The sequence below is a fragment of the Moschus berezovskii genome, chromosome 26 (assembly GCF_049115385.1).
Source record: "Moschus berezovskii isolate FMDL1 chromosome 26, NW_MosBer_1.0, whole genome shotgun sequence".
In the NCBI taxonomy this organism is placed as follows: domain Eukaryota; kingdom Metazoa; phylum Chordata; class Mammalia; order Artiodactyla; family Moschidae; genus Moschus; species Moschus berezovskii.
In genome coordinates this window covers 14145260-14163822 of record NC_142485.1, presented here as the reverse complement: position 1 = coordinate 14163822, position 18563 = coordinate 14145260, and the positions used below count along the sequence as shown (strand labels likewise).

General features: G+C 42.7%; 1 protein-coding gene across 1 annotated transcript in view; it reads left to right on the top strand.

Moving 5' to 3' along the window:
* UNC5D (unc-5 netrin receptor D) overlaps positions 1 to 18563 on the top strand; it is a 642973-nt gene that overhangs the window by 372355 nt on the left and 252055 nt on the right. Inside the window, exon 3 of the mRNA XM_055416581.2 lies at positions 10612 to 10755. Coding sequence (XP_055272556.2) covers positions 10612 to 10755 — 144 coding nt within the window. The remainder of the gene's footprint in view (positions 1 to 10611; positions 10756 to 18563) is intronic.

Below are 18563 nucleotides of genomic sequence, written 5' to 3'. Positions count from 1 at the left end.
TGGGAATTATGAAGATATTTTAAAAACTGAGGATAGTCCTGTGGTTAAGAGTGTCAGTATTAGTGCAATATGACACCTGCCCTTTTTGAGATCTGTCTATCCATTTACAGACTTTCTTAAGGTAGATATGTTACTTGGTGTCCTTTCATCTCAGCTTTTCCTTGTATAAAATGGCAGTTATAATCGTATCTACTCTGGGAACTATAGTGGGGGTGGGAGAACCTAATCTGTGTGACATACTTAGCTCGGTCTGGTGTATAGCAAAGTCCCCATCGAGGTTAGCCTTCAAAATGATCAATATAAAACTACTCAATGTGTGTATTGTTTTATCTTTTCGGTTATAAAACACTTTATGGTGTTTTACAGTATTACCAATGCATAAATCGACAGCAGTAGTAGTGTCTATGCTTCTAAAAACAAATAGAAAATTATGAACTTTTCCAGTTCCCAGAAGTGCTACTATGCTGCTGCTGTTGTTCATTCACTAAGTCGTGTCTGACTCTTGGCGACCCCATGGACTGCAGCACGTGAGGCCTCCCTGTCCTTACCCAGCTCCCAGAGCTTGCTCACACTCACGTCCATTGAGTCAGTGATGCTCTCCAAGCACCTCATCCTCTGCCGCCCACTTCTCCTCTCTGCAGTCTTTCCCAGCATCTGTATTATTAGTAGCTAACGAGTTGTCTCTTGTGGAACGACATCTTGTTTGCCTAGGATTCACTCCATTGACTTTACATTTTTCTTGGTGACTCCCAGAGCCCCTGGTATCGCCGAGGGAGACAGTGGGGATGATCTCAGGATGATTTTCTACCAGGAAGTTATTGTAGTGTCTGCAGGAATGAAAAGCCATTGACTGGGGCAACAGGATTGGAAATCATGAGTGGGTTACCCACAAGCTGTGAGTACGAGGTCTGAGTAAGTCATTCAGGGGTCCTGTCCTCTAAATAACTCTCCCTTCCCTACTCCTGCCTCTTAAGTTTCCCTTGTGTCTGTTATCAGACCACGCTATCGAGTTAATTTGCTTTCCTCTGCCAGACACCTCTGTGATGATTAATTCTAATCTCCAGTGAGGACAAAACTGGAGAGCTTGGGTGTGTTCTTAGTTTCTGTACTTAAGACTGAACTTGCCGTACTTCTGAGGGATATGTGGAGTGGTTATTATCCAGGGGAAACTAAAGAGTATTCATTAGGCATAGTGCACTTTCAAAGGAGGATGGTTTTTTTTTTATCAAAATACATTTTAATCTTGTTGCTAGGATAAAGTGGCAAAAGACATTTAGCCCTAATTAAGCATCTGCCAGTAAAATGGAATATGGATCTACCTTTCAATTAGCTCCATTTAATTTGCTACTTTCAGTATAGCATGTTGGCCTGAAGACATGTAAGCTCCCTTAAGAAATGGAAGTACAGTTCCATCAAAAGACTTCCTTGCATCTCAAAGTTTTAAGACTTCAAATATGGATCAGATTCATGTGTCTTTACTAGAGACTTGCCCTAGACCCTGAGCTAAATACTGGGTGAGGACAGAGCAGCCTTCAAGTTGTAGGTAGGATGGCGCCCACCCTCGAAGCTTTTGGTGATGCTATAGAGAGAGTAGAAGCCCGTCTTGTGTGATCTTTAGCAACCTGTGCTTCTCCTGTTGTAGAGTTTGTCACACTCCAATGTTGGGGCAGGTTGAAGTGTCTCCCCCTCTGTCCGCAAGTTCCTTGAGAACAAGAATCTTCATCCTTTGCTTTGTCACAGTATCTTCAGTGCCTGGCAAAGTGGCAAGCACATCTGAGGCCTCAATACAATGTTTTAAAAATAATGCAAGTTGTCAACTGTGTCTTTGGTCTGTTTCTTATGATATAGGACCTGCAGCAAAATAATAGGACTAGTAATAGCATAGTTTTAAGATGATGGATATGATGACATTAATAAAAGTAAAGGGACATACAAATGATATAATGATTAGTCAAGAATGATAGTATGTTCTTCAAAATTTGGGGAAACTTAGTTTGAATCTACTTTCTAGGCTCTAAACCTGGGCTTCTTGTTGTTGTTCAGTTACCAATCATGTCCAGTTCTTTGCAACCCCATTGATTATAGCATGTCCATCTTCCTTGACCTTCACTATCTCCTGGAGTGTGCTCAAATTCATGTCCGTTGAGTTGGTAATGCCATCTAACCATCTCTTTTTCTATCGCCCCCTTCTCCTCCTGCCCTCAACCTTTCCAGGCATCAAAATGTTTTCCAAAGAGTCGGCTCTTGGAATTAGGTGACCACAGTATTGTAGTTTCAGCCTCAATCCTTCTGGTGAATATTCAGGGTTGATTTCCTTTAGAATTGACTAGTCTGACCTTCTTGGGGCTCTCAAGAGTCTTCTCCGGCACCACAATTCGAAAGTGTTCTTTGGCACTCAGCTTTCTTTATGGTCCAGCTCTCACATCTGTACATGATTACTGGAAAAACCATAGCTTTTGCTACCTTTGTTGGCAGAATGATATCTCTGTTTTTAAATTTTAATTAATCTTTGCTGTCTAGGTTTTTCATAGCTTTCCTTCAAAGGAGCAAACATCTTTTAATTTTATGACTGCAGTCACCGTCCACCATGATTTTGGAGCCCAACAAAATAAAATCTGTCGCTGCTTGCACCTTTTCCCCTTCTGTTTGCCATGAAGTGGTGGTACTAGGTACTAGATTCCATAATCTTATTTTTTCTAATGTTGAGTTTCAAGCCAGCTTCTTCACTCTCCTCTACTGCCTGGACTAGTAAGAGACAAATGGAAAACGGCCCCTCATATACATGGTGGATTCACTTCTTCAAGTGGAATGGGCTGTTTTTCCTCTTCTTAGTAGACAGCGGAATGAGATGGGGCTGTGTCAGAGCGGAGTACACGCATCAGAGGGACTGGGGCATCTGAGGAGATGCTGCTCTGTTAAAGGAGTTCCTGAATAAGAGGTGGTTGCTTCTCGTGGGGAGTTTGATTTTTCTTTTCTCTCGCCCCAAATTGAGCAAGGTCCCATGCTACTCATGAAGCTGTATTAAAATAGTTCTTTGGAGCTTTATCTGTGGAAGCTAACTCAATAGAATCATTCTCTGGGTTAATTCCCAATCATGAAACTGCACAGTGTAGAAAACCAGGCATGGAATAGGCATAACACTGGGATAAAACAGTCCAGGGAAATGGGCACAGAGATTAGGGTGGAAAACAGTTCCCCACAATCTAGTCGCTAGCCTCTTCACTACTTTCTTGTGGTTTGAAAATATTAGAGGAGGAAGAGGGAGTCTTCTTTTTTTCCTTGAATCTAGTTACTTAGTTTAGTTATCTGAATATCCTACTACAGAGAACTTGCAAAGACTGAACATCAAGTTGTGGTGACGTGTTTAGCCTCAGAGAACCATGTGAAACCCTCCCCATGGAGCCATCCCCCGGCACATCTGAGAACTGGATTGCACCAAAACCCGTGGCAAGATGGTATTGATGGGCTTTATGGAAGTCTGATAATAGTCAGAAGATGAAAGGCAGGGGGACAGTTGTTAGGTACTGGCTGCAGCTGGCATGGTGCTGAACGTTAAGTAATACTCTGGAACCCTTTTCTAAAGAGCAAGTTAGGACTTTAGCTAGAGCCCTGTTGTTAAAAGTGGACCAGAAATAAATACTCTGTATCATCTTAGGGAAAAACTCAAACGGTCTTTTTGGTCAACCCGATAATTTTCAGCCGTTTTCTCTCTGTTTCCTCCTTTCTTCTATATTTCTCTTCTCTGAACAGTGAAGCATAGACTTCAATTAGTTTGAAAATTTCCTAACTTTTATTCTCCCAACAGGATTAGACCTGCTAAGAGTAACTAGTGTTTCCTATCTGATAAATAAGGGGATTATAGCAATAACTGCTGTCAGCATTTTTCTCATTTAAACAAATAAAGGTGACAAATGATGAAGTTCTGTGAGGCTCTGTTGTGTTTAGTACATGCGGAGCAATTACTCATCCGCTGCCAACATTCGTCTCTCTACAACTAAACCATCCACAGCGTAGAAAGCTTATTAGCATTTCTGTTGCATAGTCATATTTTTATCTTCTGTAAGACTCTCCTCCATAACAAAGGCTGATGGTTATAATTTGCACAATAATTTAAAGGGTTGGACTTTTCCGTGCCTATTAGAGTTGCACAGGTTATCAGGTACCATGCTCATCTTATTTATGACATGCCAGCTTCTATTTGCCTGGGATTTTTGTTCCCCTGTAGCACTTCCTGTGAACAAGTTAGCTGCCATCTCTTGAGATGGAGAAGTAGATGATAACCTCTACAATAGTATTGGATGAACTTCAGTGCGGGGCGCTAGGGGTGGGTAGGTGGGTAAAGGTGTCCTGAAATAGAGCTTCTTTAAGTGAATGTTTCTCACATGTGATTTCTCATGTATATATGTAAATGCACATATTTAAATATGTATGCATATACATTTATTAATGCACGTGCACATTGTGCTCAGTCATGTCTGACTCTTTGTGACCCCATGGACTGTAACCCTCTAGGCTCCCCTGTCCATGGGATTTCCCAGACAAGAATACTGAAGTGTGTTGCCATTTCCTCCTCCAGGGGATCTTCTGGACTCAGGGATCAAACCCTCATCTCTTACGTTTCCTGCATTGGCAGACGGATTCTTTACCATTGTGTCACCTGTGTGTGCTGTGCTTAGTCGCTCAGTCCTGTCTGACTCTTCGCAACCACATGGACTGTCAGGCTCCTCTGTCCATGGGGATTGTCCAGGCAAGAATACTGGAGTAGGTTGCCACAGCCTCCTCCTGGTGATCTTCCCAACCCTGGGATCAAACCCAGGTCTCCCTCACTGCAGGCAGATTCTTTACCATCTGAGCCACCAGGGAAGCCCACACCACCTGGGAAGTACTTTATTAATGCATATATTATATATATATATATATATATATATATATATATATATATATACACACACATAATATCACTCAAAGAACAATAGTGAAGGTTTATAAGAGTATATACTATTTAATTTTTTATTTTTATGAAATGTTTTTTGTTATGGTGGAGAAAATTGTAAGGGAGACAAACTGTGATTTCCCAGGGGTTTTCTTGGAGGGTATGGTTGACAAGGCTAAACTCTTCGTGTTAGAAGAAAAAGGACTGGTATGGAGAGCACACTGTGCTTTGTGGGAGGGGGCTGCTGCTGCTTCTGCTAAAGCACTTCAGTCATGTCCGACTCTGTGTGACCCCATAGACAGAAGCCCACCAGGCTCCCCCGTCCCCGGGATTCTCCAGGCAAGAACACTGGAGTGGGTTGCCATTTCCTTCTCCAATGTGTGAAAGTGAAAAGTGAAAGTGAAGTCGCTCAGTCGTGTCCGACCCTTAGTGACCCCATGGACTGCAGCCTACCAGGCTCCTCCATCCATGGGATTTTCTAGGCAAGAGTACTGGAGTGGCTTGCCATTGCCTTCTCCGGTGGGAGGGGGAGGCTAGCTAATTCACTTGGCGGCCTTCTTTTTTAATTTGAAACAGCTGTTTTACAATATTGTGTTAGTTTCTGTTGTATGATAAGTGAATCAGCCATAAGTAGACAGGTATGCCCTCTCTCTTGGACCTCCCTCCCACGCCGCCCCCTCCCGCCCCTCGAAGGTCCTCGTGGAGAACCCAGTTGAGCTTCCTGTGTTATACAGCAGCCTCCCACTAGCTATCTATACATATGATAGTGTAAATATGAAAATGCTACTCTCTCAATTCAGACTGCCCCCCCCTTACCCCCTGTGTCCACATGTCCATTCTCTATATCTGTGTCTCTATTCCTGCTTTGGAATTAGGTTCACTGATACCGTTTTTTCTAGGTTTCATATATATGCATTAATATACAGTGTTTGTTTTTCTGACTCACTTCACTCTATAGGACAGACTCTAGGTCCATCCGTGTCTGTACACATAACTCTCTTTCGTTCCTTTTACTGGCTGAGTAATACTCCGTTGCATGTATGTACCACATCTTCTTCACCCGTTCATCTGTCATTGGACATTTAGGTTGTTTCCACGTCCTGACTGTTATAAACAGTCCTGCAGTGAACACTGGGAGCACATGTGTCCTTTTGATTATAGTTTCCTCAGGGTATATCCCCAGCTGTGCCAGTAGGATTGCTAAGTCATATGGTAGTTTTATTTTTAGTTTTCCTAGAGGGGATGGTTTCACAGGGCTAAAGACCTCATGTTAGGGAAAGAAAACCTAAGCCAGAGAGTTACTATACTATTTTTTTGGGGAAGGGGGTGGTGTGTAGATTGCGAAGTTACTTATAGCTTTTTAAAGAAGCCTGACATCCCGATGCTACCTTCCAAAGCATACTGGGTTTGGAAATAGTTGGCTGATACTCATTCCACTTCTCCAAACCCACGGGGAGCCTCTTTGAAGGACTTGAAACCAAGGCACTGTAATGCTGAAATCATGACTTCAGCATTCCCCTTTCAGCTGTGGTTAGTCCGAATGAGAGGTTGCAGACTTCCTGACATGAATGGGGTGAGATCAATTATGGCCTTCACTGTGGGGGTCTGTGGCCGACTCTCTCTGCTTTCCAAAGCAAATGTATGGCTGTCTATGTGTAATAACTGTGTTTTTCAAGGTTTAGTATTTGATTCTCTGACATCTCAGAGTCTTGCTGGCCTTCAAGGGACTGTCTTACCCAGGGATAGCTCATTCCTAGAGATGCAAACGACTCACCTTTATGAGCACGTCCTTCATAAGCAAACCAACAGATACAGAGCTTTACCCCCAAATATTCCTTTTATTAAACTCTTATTCTCCTGCCCTAACCTTGGACCAGGTACCAGACAAGTAGCAACAGCCATTCTCTCCCAGAGTCCACTGAAATGAAGCAAACTCGCCAATTCTAAATGTTTATACCTTGCCTCTCCAGTTCTTCCCAAGGAACCTGCAGTAAAGTCTCTTGCCCATGTCTCCTGACCCCTCTGCCTCCTGACAGACCCTGGTGCTTCTCTGTGTAGCCCTGGGTGATATGCATCCTATTTCGAGTGATCTGTGAGTGTAAACTTACTTCCTCTGTCTCATTGAAACAGGCGCCAAGTACCCTTTAAGTGCCACAATGCCTAGGTTAACTCATAGCATGTTTTAAGGTTTGGATAGGAAATTCTCTGCTTTATAAACATGATGACCTTGAACCATTTTGAGATGGTGTTTATCTTCATTTGCAGCATAGAGGAAGCTGATGGGTTTAGATATTCTTAAAAGATAGAGAAAGTAAAAATAAGTGTGTGTTCAATACACACACAAATGTACATATATATGTATATACACTTTGGGCTTCTCAGGTGACACAGTGGTAAAGAATCCGCCTGCCAATCCAGGAGACACAAGAGCCACAGGTTCAATCGGTGGGTTGCGAAGATCCCCTGGAGAAGGGAATGGTAACTCATTCCAGTATTCTTGGCTGGGAAATCCCATGGACAGAGAAGCCTAGCAGGTTAAAATCTATGGTGTTGCAAAGAGTCAGACACTACTAAGCACACACAGACAATGATGATATATAATTTGTGTATGTGTGTATTTCTCTCTCTCTCTACATATATATATGTAGGGCTTCCCTGGTAGCTCAGTTGGTAAAGAATCCGCCTGCAGTGCAGAAGACCCCAGTTGGATTCCTGGGTTGGAAAGATCCGCTGGAGAAGGGATAGGCTACCCACTCCAGTATTCTTGGGCTTCCCTTATTGCTCAGCTGGTAAAGAATCTGACTAAAATGTGGGAGACCTGGGTGTATAAATTCCTTTTTAGCCTGAACAGATTTTTGACTTACGGAATGCTTCTTCAGTGAGAGCTGATTGTCAAATGTCTTGTCTCTAAGGCTCTCCATTCCATGATAGAGGAACTTGGGCATATCAATTATCCCACCTCACACCTGGATACACTGATTTGGTGTTCTCTCTCCTCCCTTGCCAGAGAAGGCAATGGCAAGCCACTTCAGTACTCTTGCCTAGAAAATCCCATGGACGGATGAGCCTGGTGGGCTGCAGTCCATGGGGTCACTACCGGTCGGTCACGACTGAGTGACTTCACTTTCACTTTTCACTTTCACGCATTGGAGAAGGAAATGGCAACCCACTCCAATGTTCTTGCCTGGAGAATCCCAGGGACTGGGGAGTCTGGTGGGCTGCCATCTGTGGAGTCGCACAGAGTCGGAAACAACTGAAGTGACTTAGCAGCTCCTCCCTTGCACAGCGCAAAGTAGATCATCCATCATTTGTCTCAAATCTAAACCAGGAAATATAAAACAAGTCCTCATCTCTGCAGCCTACTTCGTTATTTTTGTTTATTCAGCCTAACTTTCAAATCCCCTGTATGAACGGCACACTCCAGTATGCTTTCCGTCCTCACAAACTCTTCTGTAATCTTACTTTCTTCTCTCATTCTCTTCACCTGCTAGCTCTACCTTCTCCTTGCCCTGGTCCGTTCATTCCCACTTCTTTTATTTAAGTGCAAATTAAAGAAAAGCAGTGGCAGCAGTAACAATAAATATCCCTCTAAGGCTTCTTTCCTGTTCGATGTAGGAGATGGCTTTCTGGACTTAAATCTCTGATAAGGTAAAAGGTGTGCTTCTGTGCCCTGCACAAGCAGAGATGTGAATGATCAACTGTCTTCAAGATGTTTTTCTGTGTGTGGTACCTCCCAGAAACTCAGAAAGTCTCATTCAAATTGTGTACATGCTGATTGTTGTGACCCTACAGCGCTCTCATCACACACTATAAATAACATGTCATTGGTTGAGTGGAAGGCAGTGCTTCGCCAGAGTGACTAGTCCACCTCCATTCTTGTTCTTTAAATCCTACCAGCACCCAGGTTATAATCAAATTCCACCTCCTCCACCAAGAGTCCCTGGCTCCTTTAGACTAACTGTTCTCATGGTTCTGTCCCCTGAATTCCCTTTGAACATAAAGGAAAAAGCCTCGTTATGCACCCAGTTTTTCTTTAAATGTGCCCTGCATCAGTGTTATCTCCATAATTAAGTACCTGAAATACGAGGACAGAGTTAAATTTGGATGAAGGGCCTGTGCAGAGTCCTGGTTTGGGTCAAACGGGGAATCTTCCATTTACAGACTATGTGATCGCAGACAAATGACTCTTAAGTCCATTCTCTGGTCTGCAAAGTGAGGCTTCAGTAGCCTTGGCTGTGTCAGTGCCCTGCAGAAATGTAAAGAGTGAACACATGTACACCCGGGGCAGGTTCATGGCAATGTATGGCAAAACCAATACAATAATGTAAAGTAATTAGACTCCAATTTAAATAAATAAATAAATGCAATCTTCAACAACAACAACAAAAAAGATGAACATGTGAAAGGCTAATCATGATGCTGAGCAGTTTGGTGGGATTCAGTAAGCTTATTTTCTCCCATGCCGCCTACACCAGGGCAGAGCACAGGCTTGGCAAATGCCGCTGGCTGCAGAGAGCATGCTGACTCTAAAGGCTGCTCTGCTGCTCATAATGGTTTACCTGATGCTAGAGAAGAAGGTGTCCTTTCCCCCTCAGCACTTCATGCAATGTGGCTGTCCTTCCAGCCCCGAAAGAAAGGCTGATAGTCCTTGGATAGAGGTTTGGAAGAAATTCACACTCCCCAATAAGATGCACCAGGCAAATTTTTGACTATTAGATGGAGAATACAAAGAATACGGTAATGAAAACATGGCAAGCTCAAGGTCTTAGTTTATCCCATTTCCTAAATGTAGTCTTCACCCCTCTTTCTATAAAAGCTTCTCTTTTTCTGTAGCTCCTCATTTCATTGCACCAAGAACCTTTCTTCCTGGGTTCTCAAGGATTCAGCTTGGCTGCATTCCTTGTGTTATCTGGAGTTTTTGGCTTTTCCTTGGATTCCCGGACTCTTCACCATGCATAATCTCTGTCCCCTCCTTATTCTAAGCCTCATGATTAGAGTGACGCTCTCCTGCCATACCCAGAGGCAGGGGCATTTAAAACCACCTGGAACTGTGTTCTGGGGTTGGTTTGTTGAGACCTCTTTAGTCTCTAGAATCCCAGCAGTTAATTTGGTGCTACATTCTTCATGGTAGATTTTACATCAAGAAAGACAGAGGGGAAGGGGGAGAATAACTTGGGAGACTGGGATTGATATTTGCATGCTCCTATATATAAAATAGATAACTAGTCAGAATCTATATAGCACTGGGAACTCTAGTCAATACTCTGTAATGACCTATGTAGGAACAGAATCTAAAAAAGAGTATGTGTATGTATAATTGATTCACTTTGCTGGGCACCTGAAATGAACACAATATTGTAAGTCAACTATACGCTAATAGAAAAAAAAACAATAAGGAAAAAAAGAGCTAGAAAAAAAAAGAAAGCATGGTGTCAAGGGAGTGTGAAAATGATTCTATTGTATGGGAACCACATTGGTTAATATTTTACACTTGTTCTTTTCAGCCTACTCAGCTGTTGGAATTTAATTAGCAGTAATATATTATTGTCAAAGTAATTAAAACCTCGCCTTGATTAAAAACAGAATGGTTTTGATTAACAGGAAGAGGTTGGGCTGGCCTTAACTTTGTCTTTGAGGAATACCCCGGCCTCAGTGGATTGGCTTTGTCTCCTCTGCAGGCTTGAAGGTCCGGGAGGTGTTTATCAACGTCACCAGGCAGCAGGTGGAGGACTTCCATGGGCCCGAGGACTACTGGTGCCAGTGTGTGGCGTGGAGCCACCTGGGCACCTCCAAGAGCAGAAAGGCCTCCGTGCGCATCGCCTGTGAGTATATGCAGGGTGGCCTTCTTGTCCTGTAGGGGCACAGACTAGCCTTTCATAGAGGGGCCTGGGACAGGCAGGTGCTTCTGCAGTGGGGAGATGAGGGGACGGCAAGAAACCATCAGAATTCTCTCCATCTCAATCAGTCCTGTCTTTGAACAGTGTGTTTTTAGTGTTTGAGAATTCCCTCTGGAAGACAATCAGCAAATGAGCTGGGCTCAGAGATTCTGCCTCGGTTGTCAAAATGCAGGTGCCTCCACAATACCAGGAGAAATGGCTTCTCCCCCAAAAAAAGAAAAGAGGAAAACCCACGCCCATGGATTCTGCTCTTCATGATCAGTGACGCAGTTCAGGGGGCATTGATGGGAAGCATTGAGCAGTGACTTTACTGCACTTTGCCAGCAAATCTGCAAAAATAAGACATTAAAGATTAAGGGAATTTTATAGCCTCCTGCTAAACCTCTTTCCTCTGAATCTTAAAACATGGAAATGGGTTTTAAAACTGCATTTGTTTGACCCAAGTAGGACTGACAAAAAGGCTCTTGAGGAAAAAAAAAAAAGAAAGATTGCCTTTCAGAAGAGCCTAAGGTTTCTTCATCACGTTTTAGCATCGGTGTTTTTATCATTTCAAACTTGTTTGGAAATACACAAGCTTCCTTTCTCTTCCTTAAATGAAGATCCCTTCCACCCCAGTGAGTCCGCATGAAATTTCCTGTGCCAAGGAGTGTAAAAGCCCACCCCACAGCCCCTCAAAAGAGGAGGCCAGAGATGGTTACTGTTGTTGTTATTGTATTAATACCTTTTCGAATGCTGCTTTTGAGAGTGCCATAATGAATATAGGTCAAGGGCCATTTATCTGAGGACTCAAGGAGTTCTTCACAGCAAATGTGGCTGGTTTGGGGATTGAGAATAAGAATAAGTTGTGTGTTGCAGGGACATTTCTGTTTCTGGGGAAATGAAATCTTCCTCTCAGCACAGGCCCATCACCTTCACTGTCCTCACACTTTGGGAAGCTCTTGGGTTCACGTTGACTGTTCCTTGGAGGCCAAGGAGGAGGTCATCTTGTAAGCTGTGCTCTTTGATGTAAGAGCCGTGGGAAACATTTTCCCTCTACCTGTAGTTGTTTTAGCCCGTAAATAACTTTATGACTGGTCAGCTGAGACAGGGAATGTTTGATTTTAGTCTTCCTTAAGGCACCAGGCTCTGTGCTTCAAGTGTGGCCTTGGTCAGCCTCGCCAAGGTGTTTGACCCCAGTCAGGGTGAAGCAGATTATCCTTTAGAGCCCAAAGAGGGGAGAAGCAAAACCGCGTAGGGAATTTCACCACAAATTCCCTCCATTTCCTTTGTCTCTTCCATATCGCCTGCCTCCTTCTTTTTACTATTACCTCTGAGCCCCACACTATGATATCCTGTATACAGCATCTCATGCATCTGTCCATCTCCAGACTCTGTCACCTCCATACTTGTCCATTCATTCCTGGCAATTACGTGCCTGCCAGAAACCTCCATAGGTTCCCCGCCTCCTTAGCAAATTTGTCAGAGAATGGCTCAAACCCATCTTGTGTTAACTTCCACAGCCTTTGCTTGTATACACTGTACTCCGTCTTTCTAAACACATTGCCCTTCTGCGTATCACCCTCACTTCTCAGACATGTGCCTTTGCTCCGAGAGTTTCCCGTTTCAGGAACGTGTATCCTGGTGGCTGAGCACCCAGATACTGGGGTCCTGTTGGTTTCCAGTTACTAAGTCCACTCCTTAGTGTTGCGATGGGGGCCAATTGATTGTTCTCTCTGCGTCTAATGTTATGATAAAAGGGTGCTGACGTCCTAGAGTTACTACAAGAGTTAGAGGTATTGATAAATATAGTGTCTAAAATCATCCTCACACAGAGTTAACTCTTATCAATCATCAGTTATTATGACATATTTGATCCTCTGTATCTCCAGTATCATTAGCCAGTGTGTTAACTAATTGAACTGAGTTACATTTCTGGTGCCTTAGTAATTCTTCTGTGGGTTATGGCCATGTAGACTCTAAAACTTCATTTGGGGCCACCCCAAAGTATCCAAATCTCAAAAGTGGGATAGGATTTAAGAAGGTTTAAAAAATGGAAAACACTTTTCACTGCCTACTTTTTAGAGTCAGTTGATACTTTTGTGATAATAGTCTTGCAAATCTCTTTAGGGATTAAAAAATCATTTGGTCATTCTTGTACAGGATATATGCACACATGACTGTAATAAAGATGTGATTTTTAAGTAAAAAAGAAAATCTTTAAAGCCCATGTTATGCAGTTAGCTTAATGTATCTCTCATATTTAAACATATTTTTAATCTCTTCCTATGTAGCATCTTTCTTTTATTTAAAATTATTTATGCAACTCATGACGTGATTTATCATTAAATATTGTATGTGACTTGGGAACCAGTGTATATTAAAATGTAAATTGAAACTTAACTATGTTTAATGGAATCAAAAGTGGAGGGAAAAACTGCCTTTAGGACCTTGCTTAGAATTCTTTTGATTTACTTGCAGAAGGGTTAAAAAACATAAAATAAGACAGTTCTTATTTTTTTTTATAACTTTCATGTTTTGTTGAAATAAGGGATTTCTGCCCACTATTTGCAAGCATTTCCCAGCAAATAACACATTGCACATGAGGATAGTTTTATTCCCAATAAATGAAAAGCCAAATTGGATATAATTGTCACTATATTTCTTCTTTTTAAGATTGGTTTTTGAAGTTCTAAAGGCTTCTTCATGTGCTCAATAAAGATTTTGATATATGAATGTAGCCTATGAATCTGATGACAATTGTCTTGAGGGGACTTTGCAAAATTAGGATCATTTTTGTATGATTGATTAAACTATTGTAGTTCAACATCAGAGCTTCTTATGCTTCCTGCATTTAACCAATGATCCATTAAAAATTTAGCAGTTTCAAAACTGCAGTGGGCAAAACGTTTGTGGCATCTGAGCCATTCAACTGAGAGATATCTTGTCATGATCATGTTAGCTTATCTCTGTAAAAACACCAGGAAGCTTGCTGGCATGCTATCACTTAGAGATCATCTGATTTTCAAGGGGAAAAATACAGACAGTATTACTTTATTCCTGTCACTTATATTTTCATTGAAGTGGTCCCACCTGGGAATCAGTTATCTATGCAGATTCCTGGCTTCTACCCCAGACCCAAGGAAGGACCAGTGAAACTGTGTTTGTATGAGGTTATCCAAGTGATTCTATGATTGTATAACCTTGGGACAGTGTACCCAGGAACAAGGCTTCTCAAACTTTCAAATCAGCAAATCAGCTGAATTCCTGTTAAAATGTAGATGATTCAGTTAAGAGGATTCAGTATGTCCAGTCCACGTTCTGAGATTCTGCCGTTTCTAAGAGTTCCCAGATCATGCCAATATTGCCAGTTGGTCTGTGGACCCTACTTTGAGTGGGAAGACCCTAAAACCTAGAACACCTTAGGAAGCACTGTTTAGGAAGTTCAGTTCAGTCGCTCAGTCGTGTCCGACTCTTTGCGACCCCATGAATCACAGCACGCCAGGCCTCCCTGTCCATCACCAACTCCCGGAGTTCACTCAGACTCATGTCCATCGAGTCGGTGATGCCATCCAGCCATCTCATTCTCTGTCGACCCCTTCTCCTCCTGCCCCCAATCCCTCCCAGCATCAGAGTCTTTTCCAGTGAGTCAGCTCTTCGCGTGAGGTGGCCAAAGTATTGGAGTTTCAGCTTTAGCATCAGTTCTTCCAATGAACACCCAGGACTGATATCCTTTAGAATGGACTGGTTTGACCTCCTTGCAGTCCAAGGGACTCTCAAGAGTCTTCTCCAGCACCACAGTTCAAAAGCATCAATTCTTCGGCGATCAGCTTTCTTCACAGTCCAACTCTCACATCCATACATGACCACGGGAAAAACCATAGCCTTGACTAGACGGACCTTGGTTGGCAAAGTAATGTCTCTGCTTTTTAATATGCTATCTAGGTTGGTCATAACTTTCCTTCCAAGGAGTAGGAGGTAGTTGGCACTCAATAGCTAAGAAAATGACATTCAGAAAAAGGTTAGATGGCATGACCACAGGTCTTCCAGCAAATAGGTGGAAGACATGGAACCATTCATCGTTTGGAGTGTTCTTGCTACTCAGCCAAGTTGATTGCATTCTTCTGTTAAATGGGAATTTGAGAGCCATCATACAAAAAAAACAAGTTAATGTGCATATAAGTGTTTCCTTGAGGGAAGCAGTGATTGCTTTCTTACTCTATTTCTGAAAAATTGAGTTCTTCCATGTGGTCAAATTTTATACACACACACACACACACACACACATATCATACATACACACACCTGTATATAATACATACATGTGTATATATATGCTCATGGGCCCCTCTGTTGGCTCAGTGATAAACAATCTGCCTACAATGCAGGAGACTCAGGTTCAATCCCTAGGTCAGGAAGATCCTCTCGAGAAGGAAATGGCAACCCATTCCAGTATTTTTGCCTGGGAAATCCTGTGGACAGAGGAGCCTGGCAGCCTACAATCCATGGGGCCATGAAGAGTCCAACATGACCGAGCAGTTTAACAACAATTATCTGCACACGTGTAATCCATATGTAGGCTTCCCTGGTGGCTCAGTTGGCAAAGAATCTGCCTAGAGTGCAAGAGGCCCAGGTTTGATCCCTGGGTCAGGAAGATCCCCTGGGGAAGGAAATAACAACCCATGCCAGTACTCTTGCCTAGAGAAGTCCATGGACAGAGGAGCCTGGTGGTCTACAATCCATGGGGTCTCAAAGAGTCAGACACAACTAAACAACTAACATACACACACACAATACATATGTATAATATATATATTTTTTATACTTTGTTATTCTATATATGTATATATAGTTACATAAAATCATGAGCTATTCCTTAGTGGCCAAAAAGATTGGTACAGATTTTGTTTTAGTAGCTGAAGTGCCTGTCGTCTTAAACCATTGCATTTCCCTTCATCATTCCACCACATGTCAGAGAGATGCTGGCTGCCCATCCAGCTGCCTAGGGCTGGAAGTAGCTGAAACTTCAAGTGTTTTTCTAAAGGTAAATAAATCAATACAGCCCAGCCACGTTCTCCCCACCAGGTTGGCAGAAGTCTGTCTCCAGGGAGCATCTCCCACAGGCCTCCTCTCTTTTGTCTGACTCAGTCGAGCTGGAGGTAGTCAGACCACGGTGGCATCTGTTACTTCTGCTGCTGGACGATTGTCAAAACGAGGAATATTCAATTATTCGTAGTTGTTTATTTTCATGGGTGAACATTTGGCCGCTTAGCCATTGCTCTTCCTTCCCGTTTTTCTTCTTCTTCATCTGCTTACAACATGTTTGGCATCTGTCATTAATCCTTTGGTCGGGCAAACTCTTCTTGATACCCAAACTTCTTCTGCCGTATGGGAATTGGGGGTTGAGAGAAATATTGGCCTGTTCCAGTCACATGGCAAGTTGGCAACTTGAGATAAATTGAAACAGGAACCCATTGTTCTGTTGATTATTTTTTACAAGAGGAATCTATAAAATATGGATCCTGAATATAACTTTAATAGCTTATTGGAGACACTCCTCCTAAAATATCTATGCAGTTGTGCCAAGGATGCGTGAAAAACTTAGACGAGAATCTCTTTTAAAAGATATGAAACTCCCTACCTCATTTCACAGCCCCGTAGCAAGAACAGTATTATTTTTTTATTTGCTTCTTTGGTGGGAGAGGGTATGATCTTCTTTTTTTTTTTTTTTTTAGAGGTAGCTGCAGCATCATTGTTATTATTATTATTGGCCCCATTTAACAGAGGAGGAAACTGCAGCACAAAGAGGTTAATGTGAAAGGAGTTTCTGAGCGTGATGTCAGAACTCTAATAGAATTATATATAAAGGGGCAAAATTCCACTCATTCCTAATTCCATACTCATGCAAAATAAGCTGGCGTTTTTTCAGTGTTTGAGGACAGCTCACAGGGCCCTGTTCGTCTGCTTTGGGGGCAGACTTAGAATGTGACCGTTTCTCTCAAAGTTGTTCTTTATTTAAGTGTCTCCTGTCCCTTTGCCAATCTGGGCACACTTTCTGGCACGCATGTCAGTTTGTCAGTGTTCTTTGCAAAGTGTTCGTCCTGCCCTGTTCCCTTCTCTAGCTGAGAGCACCGCAGGTTGGCTGTCTCCTCACCAGGTCTTGGACTAGACGATCATGCATTCTGTGGGTCTGTTCCCAAGGTTTACATGTCCGTCGACGTTGTCTAGAATTCCACTGGCCTCATTGACAGATGACTTTGACTTATTTCATATGGGCTCCTGTATCTGTCTCACATGGGCTGCTATCCGAACAGAATTCCTCTAGCTCAGACTTGGCAATTGCTTTTTTTTTTTTTGAACAGAGGAAAATTTATGCGTCGAACCTGGACTGGTCACTTATGATAATATACATGCTACAATTCCATTCTCTCCAATCATTCCACCTTCACCCTCTCCCACAGAATCCCAAAGACTGTTCTAAATGCCTATGTCTCTTTTGCAGTCTCTTATACAGGGTTCAGGTTACCATTTTTCTAAATTCCATATATATGCGTTAATATACGGTATTGATGTTCTTCTTTCTGGCTTACTTCACTCTGTATAATTGGCTCCAATTTCATCCACCTCATTAAAACTGATTCAAATGCATTCTTTTTGATGGCTGAGAAATACTCCATTGTGTATATGTACCAAAGTTTTCTTATCCATTCATCTGCAGATGGACATCTAGGTTGCTTCCATGTCCTGGCTATTATAAACAGTGCTGCAATGAACATTGGAGTACATGTGTCTCTTTCAATTCTGGTTTCCTCGGTGTGTATGCCAGGAGTGCATAGTTTCGGTTGTACTGGGTCTTCATTGCTGCACATGGGCATTCTCTAGTTGCAGCAGAAATGGGCTACTCTTGTTGCAGGGCATGGTCGCAGGGGTGCACAGGCTTCAGTAGTTGAGGTTCGTGGGCTCAGTAGTTGTGGCATATGGGCTTAGTTACCCCATGACATGGGGGATCTTCCCAGACTAGGAATCAAACCTGTGTTCCCGTCTTTGGCAGACTGATTCTTAACCACTGGACTGCCAAGGAAGGCCAAGAGCGTGGTATCTTTTTGAAAGCCTAGAGGAGATATTCAATTAAACCTGTTAGGAATCTTGGCTTCATGGCTTTGATGAAAATTTCACATGCTAAAAGCTGTCCAGAATTCTCTCTTGATGGCAAAATTAAATTTAAAACAAACACCTTCATGTTTATCTGGAGCTTAGAGCACCTAGCTAAGGAAGGGGATGGACGTTGAAATGCAGCCTGCACCCCATCAGACAGGAATGCACCCTAGAACGTGGCTGCAACCACATGAGTGAAGGGGATGGGTTTCCTTGTGGCTGTTTTATAGCCAGGACCTTGTTCTTGTAGGTGTCCAATTTACACCAAAGTGCCCCCAGAGGCTTGTGGCAGCAGAACTGGGTGCAGAATTTGTGGTACTGAGTGCAAAATGAAAATGTGGGCCCTTCATTCAAAAATCAAGAGTTTCAAGCCATCAGTATTAGAGCAATAAATCAACCATTCTGGTTCATACCCATGAAGATAGCTGTGATGGCAGTAATGGTGATGATTCAGGAAATCACTTTGTATGTGTAATGGTTTTATAGAAAGAGACTAATTGGCATAAAGGCTAGGGACATATTCCAACTGGCTCCATATGGAACTTGAGACAGGATTATTCTGTTTTTGCTCCAAAGCCAGAGGCCACATCACAGGAGCTAAG